The following is a 26,099-nucleotide window of genomic DNA, read 5'->3' as shown; positions in this document are numbered from 1 at the left end:
GCTCCCGCTGAGGTAGGGAACACCAAGCAGGTCGGCGTTAAAGCACCAAGCCCTGGCCACTGGGAAGCCACCCAAGCAAGTGACTGCTCTTTCGACGAGGATTCAGATTCCGAGCTGGGAGAGAATTCCTTCCACGGCTTTACCTGCTGCCTCTAGTCAACTGAGTCCCAAATCAAAGCGGCCTGGGAGAGGAGCGCTGAGCCCTCTACAAACCCCACCAAATCACCGCTCATCGCCCATCCTTTTCCAGCGTTGACTGGGCACGGGAGCCGGAGTGAGACAGCACCATGGTAACATGTCAGCACCCCATGTAAGCTTGCACTCAGCCAACTCTTACTCCCAGATGGACTCTCTCAAGGATGAATTATGGGCCTGCCTTTTCTCGGGGAGGCAAGGCCAAAAAGGACAGCAAGCTTTGAAGGACAGACCCTTTCCCCCCATAGTTGGATTACATTCAACCAATACTCTAGGTAAAAACTAGAAAGCAGCCCCTCCCCCCCCGCCCAGTCTGAAAACACAGCCTGGTCTACGCAGGGTGAAGACAGAGCATCAACTTCGGGTTTCTACTGCTCGAAACAACTTCTAGCCAGCCCCCCAGGAAGTAGCGAGTATAAGCCAATACTGCAGGATTGGGAGCCTTTGTGTTTGGTTAAAAGGCGCTTAGATGGAAGCGCTGATTCACAGTATATTCAAATCCTCAAGCTCCCAGAAAGTCACCAGATTTGTAGTCTCAAATTCTAGGCAGCCCCCTCCACCCCCAGGGAGGCAGGCTGGAGTGTCGTTACTACGGGGGACAAACTTTTCCAGCCCCACAAATGCCAAAGAAGTGACGCTGCCGGCAGCTGCAGAGATGGTCACGTGACATGCAAAGAGACGGTCATGTGACATGCAGCAATCCTTTCAAGACTTCCTTCCTCACCGAGGCTGCAAAGCCTGACTGATCGGCAGGGCAAGTTGAATCCTGCTCCTCAACCTTATCTCCGGGTGATCCATATGTATGATCCAAGCCTTGAGACGTTCTAGACCAGCCATCTTCAGCTTGCAGCTCAGAGAAGCTGCGTGCGTTACTCGGAGCCCCACGTGTCAGAGGAGAGTCTGGTCTAAGGCCGAGCGAATGAGCGTTGCTTATCAAGGGAGCCCCAACACGACTCAGCGTAAAGCAACACACTGATGCGGTGGGGAAGCCAGGATCTCCCCAAGCCTCATTACACTGTCCCCTCCTTCCTGCCCCACCATGAAGAGGGAAGCAGAAAACCCTGCATTGAGCAGAAAAGCGGGGAGTCACAAGGCAGTGGCTGGAAGACTTGACATGGCACGGCTGTGACACCGAACTCACGGCGAGTTGTTGGGTGATCAGCTCCCTCAGTGCCGCAATGTCCTGAGGAAAACATCACCTCGAAGGATCAGCCACTCTGTGGTTCTCCTCGCTGCTCCAGTCACGAGCAGAAATCCACAGGTAGAGAGGAAGCTGGAGGCGTTTTTGCTGCAAGTGAAGTCAAGGGGAGTTTTGCTCAGCCCATCTCGGCATCACGCCCAAAGGGACTTTCTAATCTCATTTAGAAACAAGAAACACAGAGTCAGGTCACGGGGCTCATAACCGGAGTGCTACCCCACAGCACGGAGCAAGCACAAGACACCAAACATTCAGGGCACAAAGGGGATTTGCAAATTGTACTAGCGATACACGGACACCGCTGCATTCAACGTCATCCCGCGTGTTCTTTACACGAATGCCCTCAGGATCGTTAAAAAAGGCGGTTCTGGCGTCTTACTCACTTGTCACCCGTTTTGTCAGGCTCCATTTCTGTAATTCAATGAGGCCTCAGAACTTGTGTTTCTAGACAGCGGCTGGTCTATTCATCTTTCCGGTTCTCAGGTGCCAGCCCAGTTCTGCATTACTTCCCCCAAGGGGAATACATGCTAAGAACACAGTTTGCACTGGTGGTTTTTAAAAAGTTACAGATTTCAGGGACCCACATCTGTGGATTGGGGACGTGGGGGAAACATTATCCCCTTAGGGTCAGTCTTAGAAAGTGAAACCTCTACTGAATGACAGCCATCTTGGCGGCCCGACCCCACCCGCTTGCCGGGGAGACCGCTGGTTTAGATTTCCTCTTTGCAGCGTCCTAAAGTGACAAACAGGATGTACGGATCAGGGGGTCCCAGAACTGGGACGTTCATTTATTCCACCCACAGAGACAGCGTCTTTACTTCCATGGCTTGTTCTGGAGGCTGCTGCTGCTGAAGGAGCGGGCGGCGAGGGAGCCAGCCGGGCTGGCGGTAGGGAGGTTCTGGCTGCTCCTTACAGCCATCACCTTAGAGTCACGGCCCGAGGAAGCCCGGCTGAGACGGCCTGTGGAAGGACGACAGGAAGCCAAGTCACTTTGTGCTGAACAGACACTCGGCCCGGAGGGGGTGTCTCCCTTGGCTGATGGCAGGGGCGGGGCTGACGTGAGAGGCCGGGGTGCAGATGCAATCCTGCCCTGTTGTTTTTCACTGTGTCCAGACAGGTAGACCCAGCCCAGGTACCTAACATCCCTTCATGTTCCCTCAATGAGCCAGGTGCATGCTGGGCCCAGAGGGTGTGTCTACACTGCAGTCAGACACCCGCGGCTGGCCATGCCAGCGGCCTCAGGCTCGCCAGGCTGTTTAGCTGCAGCATAGATATCCCAGTTTGGCTGGAGCCGGGGCTCAAGGGCCCTGAGACGTTGGAGGGTCGCACAGGCTAGCTGCTGGCTTCTAACTGCAGTGTAGCCATCCCCGGAGAGGCAGGCTGTGTGGAGTGTGCAAGCCTAGTGTGGTGAGAGCTGAACCGGTCACAGCAGCACCACAGCCAAAGCCAGAGTTAAGGCCACCTGCCGGCACTCGGGAAGGAGACGGGACGGGAAATATTTTGCTCAGAAGGTGCGAGGTGGCTCGGCGGGCTTGGCCATGCTTGCTCCCACCCACGCAGCCTGTGCCTGGCTCATCACCTTCCCAGCCAATCCCGCTCACATCATTCGGGGGCTGCTAAGGCCTTCGCTGTGTCCCCTCAGTACTACACTTCGGATACCGTTGGAAGGGTTAATCCTCTGACATTCAGCGGGCTGGGGATGCTCCCTGCGGAGTGCAGACAGCAATGCCCATCACTGACCTACAGCGACACACACCTTACACTAGTGCAGCAAGAGGCTGGAGATAGAAGGGTTCTAGTGAAAGGCCCAATGAACTGGAAAAGCCTGAAAGTCGTCATAAGGGTTCCCAGGTAGCTACAAACGGATTTATGGGGCAGTACTACTAATGGGAGCTCCTGCACCCAATGACAACTGGGGGGAGGGGCTGACGGACTTTTGAGACACGTGAGTTTATCATCTTTAGCCAGACACTCATGAAATAGCTGTAAAGAAAATGTTCAATTCAGATCTTGTCGACTAACACGGGACATTCAGAAACTAGCAGGATGGACCGGGGGTTGGCACATGCCTGTTACAAGGCTTCATTCCCATTTGAATGGCTCTTTCACAGGTTGGATGTGCTGCTACTAGCTCCAGCCGGCTTTCTCCCTTTTGCGTTAATTAGATCCTCTCTGGAGGAAGCAGAGCCACAGAACAGGGATAGAAAGAGGCAGGTGGGTGGAATTAACCCCTAGCGGTGCCCCAAATTTTCAGGAGCCCTATGCAGCTGCACATTCTGCTTATGGGTAAGGACAGCCCTGGTCACAAAAACAGATTGAACCTCTCTATTCTGGAACCTTCAGGACCTGACCGGTTTGAAAACAGAGAATTTTCTGGACCATGGGAGGTCAATGTTGCCTAGCAGCATGACCGACACTTTCACTGCGTACTGGGCTGTTAGAGAACATTTAGGGTTAATCGGAGCTAAACAGCACAGAACACCGAGAGCCAGGACTGGCGGCTGTGAACAAATTTTATGGGCCTGCAGGAAACTTGGCCACACCCATGAAAAGTGGCCATCCGGCGAACTAAACTCATTCTGGACGACGGAAGTTTCCAGACCAGGGAGTTCTGGACTAGAGAGGTTCAATCTGTACTATGATGTATGGCACAGGGCTGCCAGTCCACTGGTCCCTGGATTATCCTAAAGTCCTCACTTAGACAAAGCCTCCATTGTCTTCACTGGGAGTTCTGGTGCTCTATAAATTCACACAAGAAAAGGGGGTCAGCATGATACACGAGGGCCTAGGTTCTAGCCTGTGTACTCTGGTCAGTGTGAAAAAAGCACTTCCTTTTCCCAGAGATCTAGTTATAAAAATGGAGCTGTAGCCAGCTCCGGGGAAGCCTACAGGAGTTTTGCAGGCACAAGGACTACAGGAGCAGTCCCACTGTTTGCCATGGGGTCTTACTGGCAGTATCTGAGGGGATCTGTTCCTCTTCCAGGTAGTATTCTATCTTTTGTAGATCTTCTGCAGTAAATCTCCATTTATTCTCAGCACGTGTGGGTGTCCCTCGGGGGGTTGCTCTTTTCCTTGCCGATCCAGGGTAAGTTGCCAACTGGCAAGACATTGGGAATGAGCCAGTGACTAGTCCTTCAGGGATCTTCTGGGCAAGGACTTTCAGGCCTAGAAACAATACAGAACATACGGTTAGTTAGAGGACTGGTTAGTCTTAAGTGAATTTTCATCTTTTGATCAGAAGTGATAGGAGAAGAGCTACTGATAGTACTGCCTTAGGACTATGGGCTGAGGTTTCAGGAGACGCCGATACAGAGATCCCTCTTCTTAACTTCTGGGGCACTGACACCAGATTCCGAGAGCTCCCTCGACTGCTATAGGTTGCTGTGGAAGTTGTAGAGGTTCAGCACCTTGCAGGATTAGCTCCTAGACTTTGCTCTTGGAAGCAGCACGTCTCATGAAAGCAGCTGGTAGATCCAGGCTCTCAAAAGGGCCTGGGAGATTGCAGCAGACTTAGGAAATAGAAATATATAGAGCAAAGTGTAAAAAGGAAAATAAAAGTCTAAGTATTCCCCTAAAAGGGAAGGTCATCTCATGGATTGAGAACTGGTTAAAAGACAGGAAACAAAGGGTAGGAATAAATGGTAAATTTTCAGTATGGAGAGCGATAACTAGTGGTGTCCTCCAATGGTCCATACGGGGACCAATCCTATTCAACATATTTATAAATTATCTGGAGAAAGGGGTCAACAGTGAGGTGGCAAAGTTTGCAGATGATACCAAACTGTAGATAGTTAAGACCAAAGCAGACTGAAGAGCTTCAAATGGATCTCACAAAACTAGGTGATAGGGCAACGAAATGGCAATGAAACTTAATGTTGATAAATGAAAAGTAATGCACATTAGAAAAAATAATCCCAACTATACATACAATATGATGGGGACTAATTTAGCTGTAACCACTCAAGAAAGAGATCTTGGAGTCATTGTGAATAGTTCTCTGAGAATATCCACTCAATGTGCAGTATTAGGTCAAAAAAGGAAAATGTTAGAAATCATTAAAAAAGGATAAAGAATAAGTCAGAAAATATCTTATTGTCTCTATAAAAAAAACCATGATACACCCACATCTTGAATACTGCGTGCAGATGTAGTCGCCTCAACTTTAAAAAAAAAAAAAAAAAAAAAAAGGTTTTTTGGCATTGGAAAAAGTTCAAAAAAGGGCAACAGCAACAACAACAAAAAAGAGAGATTTGGAACGGGTCCCATATGAAGAGAGATTAAATAGACTGGGACTTTTCATCTTTGAAAAGAGGAGACAAACGGGGGATATGATAGAGGTCTATAAAATCATAACAGGTATGTAGAAAGTGAATAAGGAAAAGTATTTACTTGTTCCCTAGTTCTTACTAGGGGTCACCAAATGAAATTAATAGATAGCAGGTTTAAAACAAACAAAAGGAAGTATTTCTTCACGTGGCGCATAGTCAACCTGTGGAACTCCTTGCTAGAGGATGTTGTGAAAACCGGGACTTTAACAGGTTTCAAAAAAGAACTAGATAAACTCATGGAGAATAGGTCCATCAATACTTCTTAGTCAGGATGGGTAGGAATGGGGTCCCTAGCCTCTGTTTGTCAGAGGCTGGGAGTGGGTGACAGGGGAGGGATCACTGGATGATTCCCTGTTCTGTTCACTCCCTCTGGGGCACCTGGAATTGGCCACTGTCAGAAGACAGGACACTGGGCTGGATGGACCTTTGGTCTGACCCAAGGTACATCTAGACTAAGTTCTTCTTTCGAAAGGAGATATGCAAATTTGGTGCTAATTTCATATCTTCCAATCACTTTTTCAAAAGTGTTTTTTTCAAAAGTGAAAGTAGATTAGACAAGGTTTTTTCCAAAAGAACCCTGTACACCTCATTTTTTAAGGAAGAAGTGTTCTTTTGAAAAAGGGAGCTTCTTTTGGGGGGAAAAAAACTCGTCTAAACAGCTTTCACTTTTGGCAAAAAACGCTTTTGAAAAATCGATTAGAAGAAGATATGCAAATTCGGCATTGAATTTGCATATCTCCTTTCAAAAAAGGACATAGTCTAGATGTACCCCTAGAGTGGCCACTCTTATATTTCTCCACCACCTTATCATACACACATAGGGGATGTTAATAGAGCTACAAGAGCCAACTTCCGCCAGGATTCCCAGGTCCCAACATGATGGGCTCTTTAGACTTGCTTAGAGCACACAGAGGCTATGTGTCCCAGGTGGAAGCTATTTACATAGTGTGGAAAGTGTAAGTCATGGAAATCAGGAAGTGGGGTGGATTTGACACCAACCTTTCACCGCTGGTGGCTTGAGTTAAAGAGCTACCTATTTCGGGCAAGTGAAAACAAGTTGCATGATCACATTTGATCTCCCCCCAACGACACCAAAGTTAGCGAAGATTTCCCCCATTCAGACTTTAGCACCAGTGGTGCTAGCCATGGCAAGAGCAAGAACACGGGAGGAGCATTTGGTATAAATCAGATATTGGCTTTAAAAAAAGAAATCCTGGGTTCTCTTGACCCGCTGTGAGCAGGGCTGATGTCCCAGTGTTAAGAACGTTGAGTGGTGGGAGCATTCTTTAAAATCTCGAAGATACTGGCCAAGGTGAAGCTAAACGATGGGCTACCCTCCTGGAACGGCTAGGGCTCTGTTGCCCAGGATGGTAACACGCAGAGTGGTGTGTTTAGCTCTGTCCCTGTCTCCCATGCAAGTCTCTCCCCCAACTCTCACTTGAAGCCGAGTCCCCCACAGTCATGACACCAAAGGAAAGCTCCTCACCTCCGGATAACATGAATAAGTTCTCAAAGCCTCTCTCGCACATGGTCGTGGCGGCCTGGCCAGCTAGCCGCTCGTCCTCATCATACAGGATGATAATCTTCCCAGAAGCGTTTTTCTGATGGGCAGGGATGTTAAAGAGCCACCATTTTTTTTTAAATTCAACTTTTAACCTGAATTCGATGGCTGATGGCGTCTTCTTCCCGCTACATAAGGGATCGGGACAAGCAGACACGACTAGAAGGCAGCCAAGAGTTAGGTTTGAGGACCCGACTTGCTGTCTATTTATTAAGCTCGACTGCTTCCCCCACCCCCGTTAAGTCCAGTTTTGCAAGTGACTGGGACTCCTAGACAGTCAGGATAGGTAAAAACCTCTCTCATATTCCGGGGCTCAAGCCCTGTGAGGAATCCTAGGGTCGCAGGCCTAGTCTACACTACAAAGCTACGTTGCTGAGGGGTGTAAAGTCAACTCAACAGCCAGTGTAGACAGCGCAAGGTCAACAGAAGCCCAGCCGCTGTCCCTTGTGGAGCTGGATTACCGCCCCCCCTGTTGGCATTGACACACGGTAGCACTGTGTGGGTCAACAAGCCCACCAATGTTAAGTCCAGAAAGGACCATCGGATCACTCAGTCGGACCTCCTGTATATCACAGGCCACCGCCACCATCCAGCCCGTCACACCCAGACCAACAACTAGAGTTACCCTCAAGTACTACAGCCTTCCAGAGACTAAACCATTGCGTGTCATCGGCAGCATATAGGAGGGACTGAGGTGCTCCAAGGCCTCTGCAGTGGCCCACACCCCATGCTGCAGAAGAAGACAAAAACCCTCAAGGTCCTTGCCGGTATGACCAGGGCCACCATTCTTCCGCTGGTTGTGTAGAAACACAGGTGCTGACAGGAAGGAGTGATTCTACACAGCCATCCCTTCCCCCTCAGGGGCGTGGAAGTCAATAGACGGGGAGGTGGCCCACCAAACCCTAAACTTTCCAGAGGAAGGCTAAGCCCTGCAGAGGGGAAGCCAATGGGCAACAGGTGTTAGTCACTGGATGATTCCCTGTTCTATTCATTCACTCAGGGTGCACCTGGCATTGGCCACTGTTGGCAGACAGGACACTGGGCTAGATGGACCTTTTGTCTGACCCAATATGGCCGCTTTTATGCTCTTTGTTTAACGCCTCAGCCCAAGAGTATGGTACCTCACCCTTGGGTGTCGCATAAAAGCCTTCGTCCACACACCAGCACAAAAGGGTCTAATCCTGAGAAGCGCAGAGACTCACTGTAGCCAATGGCTTTGCAAACGACAAGTGCGGAGCACCCCTCTCTGACAGCAGTTCCACACAGTTCTGACATCCGGTGATCCCTGTCTACCCAGGAGGACCCCCTCATGATCTGCTGACGTCACAAACTGCCATGGACTTCATGGGAGAAGCAGCTGGCTCTGCTCACTCCGGGCAGAAGGCACAGAGTTTCTCTGCCAAGTCCTTGGCTCTCTAGAGCAGCATGTGTTCAAAAGGATACATATTCCAGAATGCTATTTGTATAAGGGTTCATGGTTCTGGACAGCGTGGCGATGGGGTAGGAATAAGCTGCGGAGACAAGAGAGGCATGGGTTAGGGAATGAACTGCTACCAAACATCCCAATTCAGTGACCTGGCGGGGACCTGTCAGAGCACAGAAGGCAGATTTCAAGGCACAGTTACCACACCCTGATCTCGGCTCTCAACACTCCACAGACCGACCTCCCCGGCGAAAGGACAGGGCTCCGCTGTCAGGGAACACAGGCTGTGTATCAATCAGCTGACAGCCGCTCTTTGCTCTCCCTTGTATGCTCCCAGCCCCAGCTGACCAGGCAGGGCTCTGCATGGGAATTTCCAGACTCCAGAGCGAAAGAACGTTGCTTCTGCTGCATCCTTTGGAGGGCAAGAAGTGCTGAATGAATCAGACAGACAGCTGACACGGACCAAGGCTCAGGAAATCCTGTGGTGGCCGCCTCCCTTACCTCCGACGATATGACACTGGTCATAGGCATCTCGATCTCGTACGTCAAGCAGCAGGAACGGGCAGTCCGGATAGGGCTGGTCTTTCACGTTTTCATTAGCATCGGGTTTCTTCCGCAGGCTTTTGTCTATGTCTAGCTCCCCTACGCCGCTGATCACACTGCAAAAGGAAAGAGAGCAGAGTCTGACGCACACTCTCCTTCTGTGAGCACTTCGGCTCCTCTGTACTAAAGACCAGGGTGTTTTTCAGTTGCTTCCTGAGCCATTCAAAGCCCAACATGACCACCTAAGATGACTGAAAAGAATATCGCCACTTTTCTTCCAAATGCATTAAGTCAAATAAACCAGCTAGAGATTGGATCTTTGGATTTTTCCTTAACATTTCTTCTTAAAGTGCTACAAGATTTATTTTCATAGGGGCTGCGTTCCCGCAGGCCCAGAGTCGGGTTTGGGAGTACTCAGTACCGCTAAAACACAAGAAGGTTCCTGTCACAGAAGGGTTTCGGAACGATTGTGCCGAGGGAAGAACGGTTGAAAGTTCTAGTACATCTATAGGGTACCAAAAATGGAGACCTCGGTAGTTTGTTCACAGTCCGTCCCAGCTGCACACTGCACAGATTGTGCATGCCATCACTAAGCTGGAGACGAGATGCTCAAGTGTGGCGATCGATATCAGGGGATGGGAAAGATACAGTCTATGGGTTGGATTCGGCCTGCCAAGCCTTTGGATCCAGCCAATTCCACTGAGACCCTGAGACAGGCACCTGCTGAGCTGCTGGCCGGGTGCTGCCTAACGCCTCCCGGCTAGAGCCTGCCTCTGGTATCCCATTCCCTCCCGTACCCCAGGCCACAATTCCTTCCCAGACTCTGCACCACCTCTTCCGGTCTCCCCCAGGCCAGAATCCTCTCCTGCACCCATATCCTCTCCCCAACCCAGCACCCCCTGCTGCCCCTAATCTCCTGCCCCAGGTCACCACCTAAACCCTCTGCACCCTCACCCCCGGGTCACAACTCCCTTCCAGATCCTGCACCCCTTCCTGCACCGCTCCTCGAGGTCAGAAGCCTCTTCTGCACCCATATCACCTCCCTGACTCTGCACCTCAGTCTCCTGCCCCAGGGCACAACCCCCTCCTTCATCCAAACACCTTCTCAGACCCCACACCCTCTATTGCACCCTAATTCCCTACCCCGAGCTCCCTTCTGCACCCTCTTCATAGAAAAGTACGGCCCTTGACCATTTACTAAAAAAAATCTTTGAGTAGCTCCTTCCCCCAATCAAAAATTATTGCCCTGTGTGGTGATCACACCCCTGGACTGTCCATGGGACTATCCAGGCAACCTACTGGAGATGCTCTGGTTATCAAAGTACACAAGGTACCAGCCTGACAATCCTGAAAATCAAATCCTCCATTAACCCAGAGAGGTACAGCCGTGTGGGTAGTGGTGGCACCAAATTCCACCTACTTCTTTTTAATGCACCTTTGATGTCCCTGGAAGGGACCATGTCGAGCAAAGCAGAGAGCTGTTTCCACGGTCCGATCATTGGCCCCTCCATTCAGCCATCAACAAGGACACGTTCGTTTCCATTTGGTGGTGGCAGGTTGGGATGCACATTTGTGAATGGGAGGATTTTGACGGAGTCACATGCTCTCCTGTCAGGTCGGTCCCTGGACAGCTGTCCATTAGACCGTAATCATTCCAGTTACAACCAGCCAGGCCAGGTTTCCAAGCAGAAAAGCTCTGCCTCCTATTCCAACCCCAACCCTGTGGCACTTGGGTTTCTAACTCCAAACTTGGGGACATTTTGTGGTGACCAAAAGGGCAACAATGAATTATTTGCAAACAAACACTCCTGGCAAAAGATGGGGTCTGCGTCACCTGAGATCTCCTTGAGATTAACTGTTAATTGATGACAGGTGCATGAAAGACTGAACGGGAAACGTAGCATAGAGACCTCTGGAAGGGACAGGTATAGTACACTACAGTTGGAGGGGAGGGGAGAACTGGAGAAATATAGCAGGTGGGGAAGGAAAGCTGTCCTGTGTGCATTGCTCTCAGGTACCTCTGCAGAGTAGACCGATACGATTCCCCGGCCCCCGTGTTGTTTATGAATAGGACCGGACTGGGTGGTTTTTCAGTAGGGCTTCCTTTCCCATTAGTCCCAACGGTGAGTTCAGCATCAGTCTCTAAAACAGCAGCATCGCCATCTACAAGATAATGGAAGCATGAGTTGCTTGTGGATGGATCACTCACTTATTTGTAAATGCAAAGATCAAACTCCATTCTTAGAAGTGTGTGTTCTGCAGGAGTCCGTGCGTGTTATTAATCGGACGTAGAAGACGCTGCGCTCTCTCCAAAGAGCCGAGAGTGTCATTAAGAAACACAAAGCCGAATCGAGGCAATAGATGGGTCTGGATCAAACCCCATTTCTCAACATGGCAGAATTCTGGGCAACTGAACACAGATCTGGAGTTTTATAATTAATACTTCCTCTAGGGAATGAGCCAAACCAAACCCAGGAGCCAGACATCTCAGAACAGTGCAGTGAGCATATCATAGAATATCTTACTGCCCCTGTATAAAACTGTCTTATTTTCTATCCCTTTCTTAATAATTCCTAGGATCCTATTTGCCTTTTTGACACTCAATAGAAACTACTGGGCATATCAACCAAACACATTCAGAGAATTAGGATTAGAAAAATAGGGCCAGCCCTTTAATCTTTGTAAAAGAGGCCACGGGATCATTAATGGCTCAGATCCGTTAATGGACCAGATCCAAACCTGCTGAGCTTAATAAGCTCATAGTCCAAGGTGAAACAGCTCTGGGCTACAAACTGAACCGGTTTTCTCTCCAATCAGACAATATTCAGCAAGCTGTCAAGTGAGTTTACTAGCAGGATGTTTTCTAAGATGCTAAGCTCCGGACTCAGAGGACACGGCTCATGGTCAAACCCTGGGAAGTAGCCCAACCCAAGTGCCCTTCGTAACGATCATTACCTTCCAGCTTTTGGATCTCTTCCGCTGACACTTCTAATGTTTCATCAGAGAGAGAAGCAACCTGGATGACCTGTAGGAAACAATAATAAACCTGGAACAAGAGTCTTGCTGGAACCCAACTCTCCCTCAACCTGCTGAAGACGATGGAATGAACCTTATATAAGGTTTCCAGGACAGGACCTCTACTAAAAGCAAAGTTACATTCTACTTTAGGAAGGAGAGAGGAAGGAGTCGCTTCCCTTTCAGGTTTTAACTAGTTACCTTGGCCCAGCGCAGACCTCCCATGCTCTTGGCCTTCTGTATTTTCTAATTACGCTTTGTTTCACTTTTTAATATTTTGCTTTATTTGGTATGTTGTATTTTTTCTACAAAGTAACACACAAAAACCCCTTCACATAATGACCTTCCCACTGTTAAGAATTATTATTCAACTGAACACTGCCTGCAGTGACTGTTTGTTTAAAAATCACGATTTAATCATATTCAAATGATATTTTATACAGCCCCCTTTATTAGGGAATCTCTAATAGGGATGTTAAGTAATGGTTAACTGGCTAATTGAGTAGTCCATGGAATTTCCATCAACCACCTCGATTAGTCGATATGGGGGAAGGGGCATCGCTACTGCTGCTGAGGCTCTGCATTTTAAATATAAATGTAGTAAGAGCCATTGTGGGGTTAGCTCCTGGGGGTGGCCCAAGCCAGGAGGGATAGCTCAGTGGTTTGAGCATTGGCCTACTAAACCCAGGGTTGTGAGTTCAATCCTTGCAAAGGCCATTTAGGAATTTGGGGCAAATATTTGTCAGGGATGGTACTTGGGCCTGCTATGAAGGCAGGGGACTGGACTTGATGACCTTTCAAGGTCCCTTCCAGTTCTAGGAGATAGGCAATCTCCATTAATTTAGGACTGGCACGAGCCAGGACAGCTGCTGCTCTGCCTTCCCTACACTACAGAGATGGTACTGAGGAGAACTGGCTTTTAAGCTGGCTCCCCACAACACCAACTCCTGCCCCTGATACAGAGGGAGCAGGGGCGGGGGGAGGGGGAGTGAGTACTCGCTTACATCCCTAATCTCTAAGCACCTTCCTAAGGCTGCCTTATTATTACAACTTCATTTTACAGATGGTTAGAACTGAGCGTATTTGAAGCGTTCACTAATTCGGAATCCCCACCTTAAAACATCCAAGCACTGACAACTCTGTTTCCACGGACTTCAGTGGCAGCAAAGGGTGCTCAAAATTATGGCCTAAAAGTGATTTACTTCATATAAAAAACCAAGTGTGTACAGGGGGGGAGGGGAGAGAATGGCAACAGTCTGTTAGCCAGAAAAAGCTTCATGTGCAGCAAACACACCACAATAAAGGGGGATGATAACAAGACCCGCATCACAAACAGGCAATTTTCAGAAGCCAGCTGGAAGAGTTGTACGTACCAGCTGGGCAAAAGTAGTCACTTTCAGCCTCTTGAAGAGCTCATCTTTTTTGTATCTGTAATCTTTAAGGAAAAGAAAGAGTGTGAGAATTTTCCCACAGCGTCTAAACTGTGATGATTAGTAAGAACCATTATCAGAGCATCTAACCTGCAAAGACTAGAATTTCTGGGTGACAGGCTGCTGTAACTGATGGGAGTCAGAATAAATTTGACAGTCCCAAAAGAATTTACACCTAGGACAGATACTGTCCTAATACACACTTCCCGAGGGAGGCTTGGTTGAGTTATTTCCACTACCCCAGAGCAGCAAAAGTTCTTAAATTCAGCACTCTTCGGATAGATAGGACACTACCCCAGTCAGACTTCTCCCCCCCAAGCTCCCTTAACTTTCGTGTGCTAATCTCCCCAGCTATTTTGCTTCAAACCTACTGTTGCTGCAAAGCCTCTTAAGTCCCAGACAAGGTCCCTATGACCTGAATTTTTATCCCATGCATTGTTTGTCGCAAGAGAGAGATCAGAAGTATTCTGACTGCAAATAGGTCTGAGTTTAAGAAAGTAATAATTTGCAAGTGAATGGTTAAAATGCTTCCAGTCTTCCTACTTAATTTTAAATAGAAGCCAAATCTAGGAGCCCGTTGATTATATCTGTATGAGCATCTACATGAGAGAAGTGTGATTCTCACAAGGCACTAGAGTACAAGCAAGTGAACATTGTACGGTTCTGATGTGGACACCGCATTCAGGGCTGGAACCGTTGTTCCCACAAAGATCTTGGACTCACTATACGTAAGCACTAGAGAGGCAGTCAAACCGCAACAAAAGGAATCAGAGGGACTGAGCTACGAAGAAAGATTAACAGAGCTAACTATAGATCATCTGGCTAAGGGGCACCACACCAGATGGACAGATCTTTGAGACGAGTCCTCACCAAGGAGAGGAGGAATTCTTTAGTGTGATACAAGAGAAACTGGGGGGTGAAGGTAAGAAAGGAAAATGTAAGATGAGTATCAGGAAAAACTTCTTGCTGTGAATCTGTTAGGATGTGAAACTCTCCCAGGTGAAGCTGTCAAAGCCTCATTCCTTGGGGTATTTAAATTAAGACAGGAGAGAGCACTGGAGACTTTCCCGTAAGGAACAACCACCCTACAGTGGCAGGGGGGATGCACTGGACAGATACCCTACTACGCCTGTACCATCTCTAGGATCTGCTATTGTTACACAGGATTCTGCACTCAGAACTCATGTTTCTTTCCCACAGCCACCCTCTGTGGCTCGTAGTCTGGCAAGAAAACCACATCAGAGCCAATCATCCCTCCGTCCCTTTACTTCTTCCCCGTCACAGTCGGGGAATGATCGTCAGAAGAATGTTAATAATTTTAAGAACAGATCCCAGAAAGCTCACACCAGTTGGGGACTGATAACGGACGGCAGACCCTTTATCAAATCCAGGCTGGTAGGGACTTAGAAGTAAGCCATCGGTTGAGTAATCCATTTATGTGAAGAAGTTTGCTGGGTCTCAAGCCAGATCCCACCAGACGACAACAACAACAAAAAACACCAAGAGAATTAGTTCTACAGGCTGAACCTCTCTAGCTCGGCAACATCTGTGATCTGGCATGATTTTAATTACCCAGATGTCCACTTATCATGGGTGTGGCCAAGTTTCTCAGTCCCATAAAGTTTGTTTATAGCTACCAGTCCTGGCTCTCCATGTTCTGTGCTGTTATTTAGCTCTCATTTACCCCTAAATCTCTTCTAAAAGCCCCGCAAGCAGTGGAAGTGTTGGTAGTGCTGCTAGACAGTACTGACCTCTGAGGTTCAGCAAATTCTCTGGTTCGGCACCAGTTAGATCCCAAAGGTGCCAGACTAGCAAGATTTAACTTATAGTCAGTTCTCTTGCTAACAGACTAAGTTGGCAATGGAGACTGAACTCCCTGCACAATCCACATATCCGGGTTACATATGGAGATGGGAGTGGGGGAAGCCTTGCATAGCCAGTGTCTCTAGTCATTCTGTTGCCAAGCAAAACTTTGGTCTCCGGTACCTTTCAGCCTGACAGTCACATGACAGACCCCATGAGCTTTCACATACACAGTTTAAAACTCTCTATCACCACTGTTCGCTTAAAACACCTGCTTCCGGGAAAGGGATTTGGCTGGCCATTTCCATTCCCGTACAGCTGGCAGAGTCCACAGCTTCAGCATCCTGCCCTACGCAGGATCTGTGAGAACATGGGGAATAATTACAAGGTGCTAACTGCTCCATGCAGGTCTGTGCCAACGTGGAGCAGAAAAACAAAACAAAACAAAAAAACCCACCCTCTTACAAAGGTGACCATAGTGTCCATTAACATGTCTTCAAAACCTTGGCTTTACAGTTCTTCTGTGAAAGATCGGCACAGAAGTCAAATCCTGCACATAAGCTCCCGTAGACGCATGAAAGATTAAGAATGACTCTTGTGAAATTGTAACCTGTGGTTCCAACAGGACTAGACATTTCAAGCCTTATGCTTAGACCATTAAGCCACCTCCTGCATGTTGATTATTAGCCAGTCTCTCAAAATCCAACATCACTCACAACTAATGGAAACATTGTTCTTCTGAACAGCCTACTTCTCTTGCCTGATGCAACACATCTCAGCCCTCCCTAGTGTTAATGTAATTTGTCTCCCCAAGCAAGGCTCTGAGATGGCACCTGAGATTCAGTTGTCTTGATGAAAGATGCAAAGATATCAAAGTTCAATTATAGTGTAAGAAAAAGGTTTTGACGACTTACGTATCCGAGCCAATGGATCCTTATCTTTTGTATTCTAATGACTAATAATGAAACATTGCAACTACTCGATGGTGTTTAACCTTCTTCACACTAGGTTTATTTATACAAAGAGCAGCGGTCACAAGCCTTTATGACTTAGTTCTACCCCTCAGCAGTTAGAATTCCTGTGTGAGCACAGAGGGCTATCGCTTTTACCGAATCTGTATTTGAATTGGAGCACCATAAGAAAGCTCAGGAAAATGCTGATTCTCATTGCAATATCAAACCACGTACCTGGTTCTGTCTTGGAAGATCCATTTGGATTTTCTGACATTATGAATTAAGGATCTGGAATTCAACTGTAACTGTCCTACTAAAGATTTACAAAGCCCAGTTTCCTTGGGTTTCAGCAATGAGAGAAGCAATATGTATTTAAGAATGGATGAGATCTTGCAGCAACTTCTCTCAACCCTCTGCTCCAAAGGACTAAAAATCAGCTCTCTTATTAGTTTTGATCCCCCAGTTGGTTTACAATATTGAGTCTTATTCTCTCAAGTTACACAAGGGACAGAGAATTGACTGTACTAGGCAGCGAATGTTTGTCCAACTGGTGTCATCTATCCATGAGAAATCAAGGGGAAAAATAGTTTCTAAATTGCCCAGGAACACAAGGTACCCATTCAGCACAAATGTGAGGAGAAAACCTCTACTGTGCTCTAGAACTGGGATTTAAACAAGAAGCCTTCAGCTCAAAAGGAAATTAGATTCACAGCAGAGTTTAAAACTGAAGGCAGCAACACAAGATTTGTGGGACAGATAACCACTGCACTGCCACTGCTTTTTACATTCTGAAATCTCAGTCAATTGATCAACTACAGATATCATGAAACAAGATACTTTTCCTTTTTGCTTTACCACAAGACTCACAACTAAAAACACAGCTGAGGGAGCATAAAGCAAAAGAACATTTTTTTACCAACTCAGCCACAAACACTTTTCTATTTCAGATACGTGATCTCTCTTGTAATTTGAACTCTCTGATGTTGAAGGGACAGCATAAAATAGTGAAAAGCTCCTGAAAATAGGCATACAAAATCCTAATCACCGGAGCATTTTGGAATGTTTTCTTCATCTCTCAATAAAAGCAGAGTTCTAGGGATTTAAATAATTTTCTGCCTTCCCATGCACTAACACCAGTGCTAGTGACTAGTTTAGTTTCACAAGCAAAAGTGAGTGAAATGCAATAGAAAGACACTAAATGGAAAGGGGTAAGTTAGACTTTCATCAGCCTCAATATCTAAAGAGTTTAAATATGCTGGGACAAATCCACCCCATCATACCTCCACTGACTCCTGTGGGATTACACAGGGATTAAAAAAGTGTCCCATTAAAAGTCTAACTACATCAGAAACAAGGCCTCAGGTTTAAGCAGCCAACAAGCTGAAGTAGAAGCAAAAGCCATTTAACTCTAAAGATAGTATAGGTAGTAGAGGGAGCGCTTTTAGTTATGCCATTTACAATCGGCTTAGGTTCACTATTTTTAGCATAAGTGTGTCCTACCACTCCTGCAGAACAGTTTGTCTATCATCCCTAATGCTTCCTCTATTGGAAAGAAGCTCATTGGCAGACTTGGCCAAGTGATTCGGGGGCGGGAGTACATGACCTATGAGGAAATGCTGAAGGATTTGGGCTTATTTAGTGTACACTAGAAAAGAGGGAGGGGGAACTTGAGAGCAGCCTTCAACTACCTGAAGGAAGGTTCCAAAGAGGATGGAGAGGCTGTTTTGAGTGGTGACCGATGGCAGAACAAGGAGCAATGATCTTAAGTTGCAGTGGAGGTGGTCTATGTTGGATATTAGGAAAAACTATTTCCCTAGGATTTTCAGAGGGGCAGTGGTGTTAGTCTGTTATCTGAAAAAAACACCTTATGAAACAGTGAGTAGTCCTGCAGCACCTTAGAGACTAACAAAAAAAAATGTAAATGGTATCATGAGCTTTCATGTGCCCATGACAGCTCATGATACCATCTACATTTTTTTTGTTAGTCTCTAACCTGCTGCAAGACTACTTGCTGTTTTGCAAGTATTTCCCTAGGAGGATGGGGAAGCACTGGTCTGGGTTCCCTAGGGAGGTGGTGGAATCTCCATCCCTAGGGGTTTTTAAGTCCTGGCTTAACAGAGCCCTGGCTGGGATGATTGAGCTGAAATTGGTCCTGCTTTGGGCAGGGGGTTGGACTCGATGGCCTCCTGAGGTCTCTTCCAACCCTATGATTTTATGATTCTAAGTCTGTGTGAGCTCACGTTCCAGTGGCTGTGGTGTATAGATAATTCAGAAAAGGAAGAGGAGAAGATCAGAGAAGGAATTACTTAATTGCCAAGATTCTGCAGAAGGCAAGAGTAAGCCAACATATAGCCTAAAAGCAGTAGTTTGGGCTTAAATAACACCTGCCCTTTTAAGACTGACTGACCAGGGTGGCTTTAGGATTAAATTTAGGCAACTGTCAAGAGACTGCATCCCCAAGCTGGTCGTGAACTGATCTTCTCCATCATCAGAAGTCTTTGTATGTGGTCCCTCTCTCCCAGAATACATCCTCGTTTCTCCTCGGTAACATGATATGCACCAGGCATTCCCCAGTTTCTGGAGGAGCTCCAAGATCTCTCTCCACTGGTGTCTGATTTAAAAGCATAACTGTCGAGGATGTGGGCAGTCACAGTGGGGAATTACAAGTGCTCACTGCAGAAACAGGACAGACACCGCAAAGAGATTATGATTCATTAGTTCTGCACCACACCCTCTGCACGCTTGTTGCTCCTCGTTCTTGGGAGCTATGCCCAAATCCCTTGAGCGGATTATTTCCAAACTGAAGGCGCAAGAATTCAAACTCCTTTCAACAACCCCCCTTAGAGTTACCCCCCCACTCCCCATGCATTACTCACTTCTCTTGATCTCTTCCAATTTCTCAATGTATTTGGTCAGGCTGTTTCCTACAAGAGAACAAAAACGTTGCAACAGATTCTTTTTATACAGTGAGTGTTCAGCACATGAACGCTTGCCTTAATAGCACTTCTAAGGGGAGAAGACTGGATTCTACCAGCCTGACAATGCTGGGAGAAGCAATGCTTGCTCCAGGCTCCCCCTTTACCATGATAATGAGTCCGCAATGGCAAAAGCAACAAGGAAGGAGTTTCTCTTCTTAATAACCATCGCTCATGATGGGGGGCGGGGGGAGCGGAGGTTAGCTGAACAGCCAGGTCAGAGAGAACAGCCTCAGGCAAGCAGCCATGCAATGGGCACTGCTCAAGAGGTCCAAGCCTGTAAATACTTGGGAGAGAAAGGCTTTAGGAGGATCAGTGGGTAGTTAGGATTTACAAGCTATGTAGTAAGCCAGTGAGCATTCCACTTAGTTTAGTAGCAGGATTTGCAGTCAAGTGATACAAAGACATCCACAGTCTGCAAAACAAAACAAAAAAACCCCAAACCAGCAGCATACTTGAAAGTGCTGAGGGCCTGTTTGCAGGCTACTGGCTCCACCCAGAATTTCCCCACCCATTAAACACGTGTGGTTTGCAGAATGGAGAACCATCCTCCAAAAGGATGTTATTTTGGACCTCTACAATGTGATTAGCGGAAGGGACTGGGAGTCAGCATTCTGGAGTTCTATTCCTGGCTCTGTCCTTTTCTTTCATGGTTCCTATAATAAAGGGGCAACGATGCAGAGTAACTTTTTGACTTCCAGAGTTACTCTTGATTTACACCAGTGTAATGGATCAGAATTTCCCCCAATCCTACTTACTCCTACCTCCCAGAGGGACTGAAGCTTAGTTGGTTTTGTTCAGTAGTCAAAGCCTGCTAAGCACTACCATGATCTACAGAGTTTATAATAAATGTCTAAAGTGTGTGGAAGTACAGTCACCGTTCATACCAGGTCATATCCACCAGAGGACCAGTCTCCACTTAAAACATAGGCAGTGTGAAAAGTTCCCACTCCCTGAGAGACCTAGTTGAGGGGGTGGATTAACTACAGCAATAGCAACCCCTTTCCGTTGCCATAGCAAGTGCTATAGCTGGGCTGTGTAGCAGCTGCAATGTAGACACAGCCAAAACCTGAGGGCGGGTCTACTCGACAATGTTAGGCTGGCTTAACTATATTGCTCAGGCCTATGAAAAATGTTGTGCCATGTGCAACATTAACTGAGCCAGCCAAAGCTGAGGTGTAGGAGTTGTTAGGCCAGTGGAAAAATTCTTCCATTGCTATTGCCCCTCAGAGAGGTAGATTTACTAGTGACAGAAGAATTCCCAACTATATGGCAGTGCTACCGCAGTGCTTAGCATTTCTAGCATAGACATATCCTGAGATGGAAAAGGAACATCTGACGGGTAAGCAATATAGTTCTGGTTCCATAATAAGCAATGCATCTTGGCTGCTGTATTTTAGATTCCCTCAGTGGAGTGAAAGGAAGACTACTGATACTATTTATATATTTGTTAGTCTCTAAGGTGCCACGGGGCTACTCGTTGTTTTTAAAGATACAGATTAACACGGCGACCCCTCTGGGACGTGACTGTTGCAAATGCCCTGTTAAGCAAGCAATTAAGATACAAATAGGGACTTAGGTGAGAACAGACTCAAAAAGGAGATGACTTCTAATAGTACCTGGAGGTTCCGATGGGGGATTTGAGATAACAGAGATGAAGGAAAAGAATTGGATGAGGAGGTTAGATTTTTAAATTGGCTCCTAAGATAAGGTCTGAGATAGGCTAAAAAGGTAGATTGAGAGAGTGCTCGTACTTAAGTCAAACAGTTCAGTCTCTGGTGCATTTTTAACAGGGATTAGTGCGTGGTCAAGAAGAGACTGTGAAATTTGGTTCCTTTTAACCCAGGAAAATGTGAAGAAACTGAAAACCCATCCCCTTAACCCAGCATTCGGTTAATTCTTTACCTGCCTTCTGTTTGTTTCTTACACTGTATGAACATAAGATCAGCTATATTGGGTCAGACCAAAGGTCCATCTAGCCCAGTGTCCTGTCTTCCAACAGCGGGCAATATCAGATGCCCCAGAGGGAGTGAACAGAACAGGGAATCATCAAGTGATCTCTCCCCTGTCATCCATTTCCAGCCCCTGATAAACAGAGGCTTTAATCATTTCAAGTATTTTATACCCATTTTAGGGAGGTGCATTTGGGAGCATCTGCCATAGAAACAACATCCAATAACATTCATAATGGGATAAAATAAGAGGACCAAGGTTAGATTCTTGAGAATCCAGAGGAGATAGACAGTTCCTTAAATGTCTATTAGCCAAATTGATTAGGGATGCAATCTCCTGTTCTGAGTGTCCCTAAACTTCTGAATGCCAGATGCTGGGACTGGATGGATCAGCTCATGACTGCTCTGTTCTGTTAATTCCCTTTGAAGCATCTGGTATTTGCCACTGTCGGAAAGCAGGATATTGGGCTAGATGGATTATTGGTCTGATCCAGCACTGCCATTTTTATGTTCTTATGAAGGGGAAAATGAAAAGCTAGAACACAGGACTCAGGAGATCTAGGTTTTAGTCCCAGCTCCGCTTCCAATTCACTGTGACCTAACTGCTCTGTGCCTTGGTTTCCCCAAAAAACATAAAATGGGAATATTTGTGCACCTACCACCCTGGGAGAGCCATGATGATCAATGTTTGGGCAGCAGTTTGAGGATGTAAATAGCTAAAGATTACATAGGACCAACACTTCTATAGTCAGTCACATGGTAACTCATCCCATGCACGCCCCCAACCACAGCTGTACATTTACTTAAGAAGATACCACTGTGTTCTGACCTGCTGTTCTAACACATTCCATACACAGAACTTCCCCAAAATAAAGCCTATTCATATGTACATTTGCATTATGAATTTTAAAGAACCATCACACAACAGGCAGAGCCTGGCTATTAAATGACTGCTAAGATAGAGAAGAGGGTAACAAAAAAACAAGGCAAGAAAATAACTTAGGATGGTCCAATGGGGCATAACTAGTTGTAGTGGAATGAAAATGAGGCCACATGTATACTTACCTGAAAGTTCAAGTTAAGATACACAACTCCAGCTACGTTAAATGCATAGCTGGAGTCAATCTTTTGAGCCAACTTCACAGCAGGAACGTGCAAAGGCTCCTGTCGACTTCCCTTACTCTTTGTGAAGTAAGGAGTACCGGGCGTCCTCCGCATTTGATTTAGTGGGTCTTTACTAGACCCGCTAAATTGAACACCAGAAGATTGACAGCCAGTGTCAATCTACTCACTAGTATAAACGTGGCCTGATGCAGCAAAAGTTTAGGTTGTATAATCAGGGAAAAAATTTAACAGGCACCTATTAGCTGGTAGCATGATTTACAAGAGAAGCCTCTTGTTAGTCTTTAAAGTGCTACATAGTCCTGTATTTTGTCTCATTATTTAAGACATTGTAAAAAACTCATTAGACAAGTCACATGAAACACACAAATAATTCTGTGTTAATAAGGAAAAGGATAGGGAAATAGAAAGGGGAAATGTAACAGGTGCCTTTAAAGCACTAGTTTTATTTTCAAATCACACATAAAATAGCTGCTAAACAAAAGGAATACACTAGAAAAGTCAGGCTCATGAATTTTAATCAGCATTGTTACATCAGAGGTCTGACATCAGACAGTTGAGGCGCGCCAATTATGACCACAGATTTGAAGTTACTTCGGTGCACATTTTAAATAACTGGCTGAACACAGGCAGGTAGAATAACGTAATGCACTCTGGTACAAAAAACAGGGAGTCCGGTGACACTTTAGAGACTAACAATTTTATTATAACAACATTTATTTTTAATAAAATTTTAAGTCTTTAAGTTGCCACCGGACTCCTTGTTGTTTACACTCTGATACAGTTTGACATCTGATTAACTGATTCTTACACAAAATGTTGTTTCCACTTACCTGTGTCAAGGCGAGATTTTATGTGTTGATATTTAGGATTCTGTGGAATTCTTTTGGTCAAACACTGTTTAGGGGGAAGAGAGAAAAAAAAAAGACAGATCATTATGTAGCCATGCATTGAATGCAGGTGCCGCAGTCCCATAATGAGACTCTTCAATGAATCTCTCTAGTAGAGGCCTAAATATCTATAGAAAAGAGACAGGTATAGGGCCGACATCTCCTGTACAGATAGCAATAACAGAGAAAAGCAGGACTTGTTTTAAATGGCCTCTGTACCTCAATCAGCAGGCAGATTTATTTAATTGAGAAACAGTCCAAGGCCCCCGCAGGGCCAGATTAAGTCTTCTGGGGACCTACACTCCGGGGTAGGGCCAAAAATGAGGGATTCTGAATGCAGGAGAAAGCTGCAGGTTGTGGCAGGAAGGTGGGTGCAGGAGGGAGTGAGGGCTCTGACTGGGGGTGCATGCTCTGGGGTGGGGTTGGGGAGGAGGTGTTTGAGGTGCAGGAAGGGTTCCAGGCTACAGCCAAGGGATTTGGATCAGGACAGGAAGATGGGGTGGGGTGAGGGATCTGGTGCAGGAGGGGTCTCAGGAGTGGGACAGGAGGTTGGAGTTTACCTAGTGCAGCTTCCCTTTGGGGAGGGAGGAAAGCAGGTGGTTCAGCACAGCCCACAATAACCTGTGCTCACCTGTAAGCAACACTCCCTGCAGCTCCCGTTGGTCATGATTCCTGGCCAATAGGAGCTGCGGTGAGGATGGAGCCTGCAGGCGAGGGCAGCGCAGAGACAGAGCTTCCCCTGGCATTCGTGGTGATGCAGCTCCATCCCACTGTGGGGACAGTAGCACATAGAGCTGCCTACCCCCCAGCCAAGCAGGGTTGGGTAACATACAGCGGCTGCAACCCAGGGCCCCGAGCTAAGGAGAGATCCCAAAAAATGTAGCCTTTTTTGCAGCTTGAGAGCTTTTTTCTGGGGCCCCCTTAGCCCAAGGCCCTTGGCTGCAGTCCCTAAACCCCTTTCTTAATCTGGCCCTGAGGTCCTGGTCTCAACTTCTATTTCAGGATCCTTCCCCTCCATATAATTTCAAAATCTCAAAGCTGAATTTCTCCCCCTCACTCCTGCAGAGAGATGGCACAGGGTTCTTAGGGGACTCTCCCTCCAACTTCTACCCCACCCCCAATCCTTAGGCTGGCAATTTTAATCTCCCTCTTCCCAGAAACCTCTACCGCCTTCTCTAGGGACCCCTGGGATTCCTACCTGAGCCTGCTGGCACCTCTATAGTCCCTCCTCCAGCACCACCCCCTTGACAGCTGCCCCTCCCATGGGCTGCATTTCTCACCCCCTCCAGGATCATCCAGTATAAAACCCAGGCCCAGTGCCGAGATTTGAGGGATTGTTCCCTCCTCCGGCATCAGATTAATTTCTCACCCACCCAGCATCATCCAGTGCCCCTCAAAGGAGACACCCCCCCACCCCGCCATGGGCTTCATTTCTCACTCACTCCCTGCAGGATTGTCCGGCTCCACTTCCTTCATCCCCCTACAATCCTGCCCTCCCCCCACTCGCCCCAATGGTCCAGCCCCACCCCCCATCCTCCCCTCCCCCCACTCGCCCCAATGGTCCAGCCCCACCCCCATCCTGCCCTCCCCCCACTCGCCCCAACGGTCCAGCCCCACCCCGCCATCCTGCCCTCCCCCCACTCGCCCCAACGGTCCAGCCCCACCCCGCCATCCTGCCCTCCCCCCACTCGCCCCAACGGTCCAGCCCCACCCCCCATCCTGCCCTCCCCCCACTCGCCCCAACGGTCCAGCCCCACCCCCCATCCTGCCCTCCCCCCACTCGCCCCAACGGTCCAGCCCCACCCCCATCCTGCCCTCCCCCCACTTGCCCCAACGGTCCAACCTCACCCCCCATCCTCCCCTCCCCCCACTCGCCCCAACGGTCCAGCCCCACCCCCATCCTCCCCTCCCCCCACTCGCCCCAACGGTCCAGCCCCTCCCCCCATCCTCCCCTCCCCCCACTCGCCCCAACGGTCCAGCCCCTCCCCCCATCCTCCCCTCCCCCCACTCGCCCCAACGGTCCAGCCCGACCCTCCATCCTGCCCCTCCCCCCACTCGCCCCAACGGTCCAGCCCCACCCCCCATCCTGCCCTCCCCCCACTCGCCCCAACGGTCCAGCCCGACCCTCCATCCTGCCCTCCCCCCACTCGCCCCAACGGTCCAGCCCCACCCCCCATCCTGCCCTCCCCCCACTCGCCCCAACGGTCCAGCCCCACCCCCATCCTGCCCTCCCCCCACTCGCCCCAACGGTCCAGCCCCACCCCCATCCTCCCCTCCCCCCACTCGCCCCAACGGTCCAGCCCCACCCCCATCCTCCCCTCCCCCCACTCGCCCCAACGGTCCAGCCCCACCCCCCATCCTGCCCTCCCCCCACTCGCCCCAACGGTCCAGCCCCACCCCCATCCTGCCCTCCCCCCACTCGCCCCAACGGTCCAGCCCCACCCTCCCCTCCCCCCACTCGCCCCAACGGTCCAGCCCCACCCCCATCCTCCCCTCCCCCCACTCGCCCCAACGGTCCAACCTCACCCCCCATCCTCCCCTCCCCCCACTCGCCCCAACGGTCCAGCCCCCCCATCCTCCCCTCCCCCCACTCGCCCCAACGGTCCAGCCCCCCCCGCTCTCACCTCCGGGTCCCCGATCCGCCTCCTTCCCGACATTTTTTCAAACTGGCAGCTGAGCGGTGACACCAGCCCCGCCCCCTCCGTCTAGAG

At 48.2% G+C, this 26,099-nt stretch overlaps 1 protein-coding gene across 2 annotated transcripts; it reads right to left on the bottom strand.

Annotated features, from left to right (window-relative positions):
- Positions 1-2,146: 2,146 nt before the first annotated feature.
- Positions 2,147-26,099, bottom strand: CEP41 (centrosomal protein 41). Of its 2 annotated transcripts, none has more exons than XM_075925239.2 (11): positions 26,013-26,099; positions 23,332-23,395; positions 19,326-19,373; positions 13,637-13,698; positions 12,204-12,273; positions 11,267-11,411; positions 9,207-9,364; positions 8,726-8,793; positions 7,208-7,322; positions 4,343-4,558; positions 2,147-2,353 (listed from the first exon to the last, which is right to left on the bottom strand). In XM_075925239.2, the coding sequence occupies exons 1-11, from the start codon at positions 26,043-26,045 to the stop codon at positions 2,208-2,210; spliced, it is 1,125 nt and encodes a 374-aa protein (XP_075781354.1). In that variant the 5' UTR covers positions 26,046-26,099; the 3' UTR covers positions 2,147-2,207. The 2 variants fall into 2 exon arrangements, with proteins under 2 accessions (XP_075781354.1, XP_014427621.3); XM_014572135.4 differs by lacking the exon at positions 26,013-26,099 and adding an exon at positions 24,020-24,070.

The sequence above is a fragment of the Pelodiscus sinensis genome, chromosome 1, assembly GCF_052426305.1.
Source record: "Pelodiscus sinensis isolate ZL-2025 chromosome 1, ASM5242630v1, whole genome shotgun sequence".
Taxonomy (NCBI): Eukaryota; Metazoa; Chordata; order Testudines; family Trionychidae; genus Pelodiscus; species Pelodiscus sinensis.
The sequence above is the reverse complement of the archived record's forward strand: the minus strand, read 5'-3'. Positions and strand labels throughout refer to the sequence as shown.

Coding starts and splice junctions, on each gene's coding strand:
- CEP41 (XM_014572135.4), bottom strand. CDS start 24,055: ATGACCAACGGGAGCTGCAGGGAGTGTTGCTTACAG. Junction 7,323..8,725: donor CAAATAGCATTCTGGAATAT/GTATCCTTTTGA, acceptor CCTGCCCATCAG/AAAAACGCTTCTGGGAAGAT. Junction 2,354..4,342: donor GATCCCCTCAGATACTGCCA/GTAAGACCCCAT, acceptor GTCCTTCCACAG/GCCGTCTCAGCCGGGCTTCC.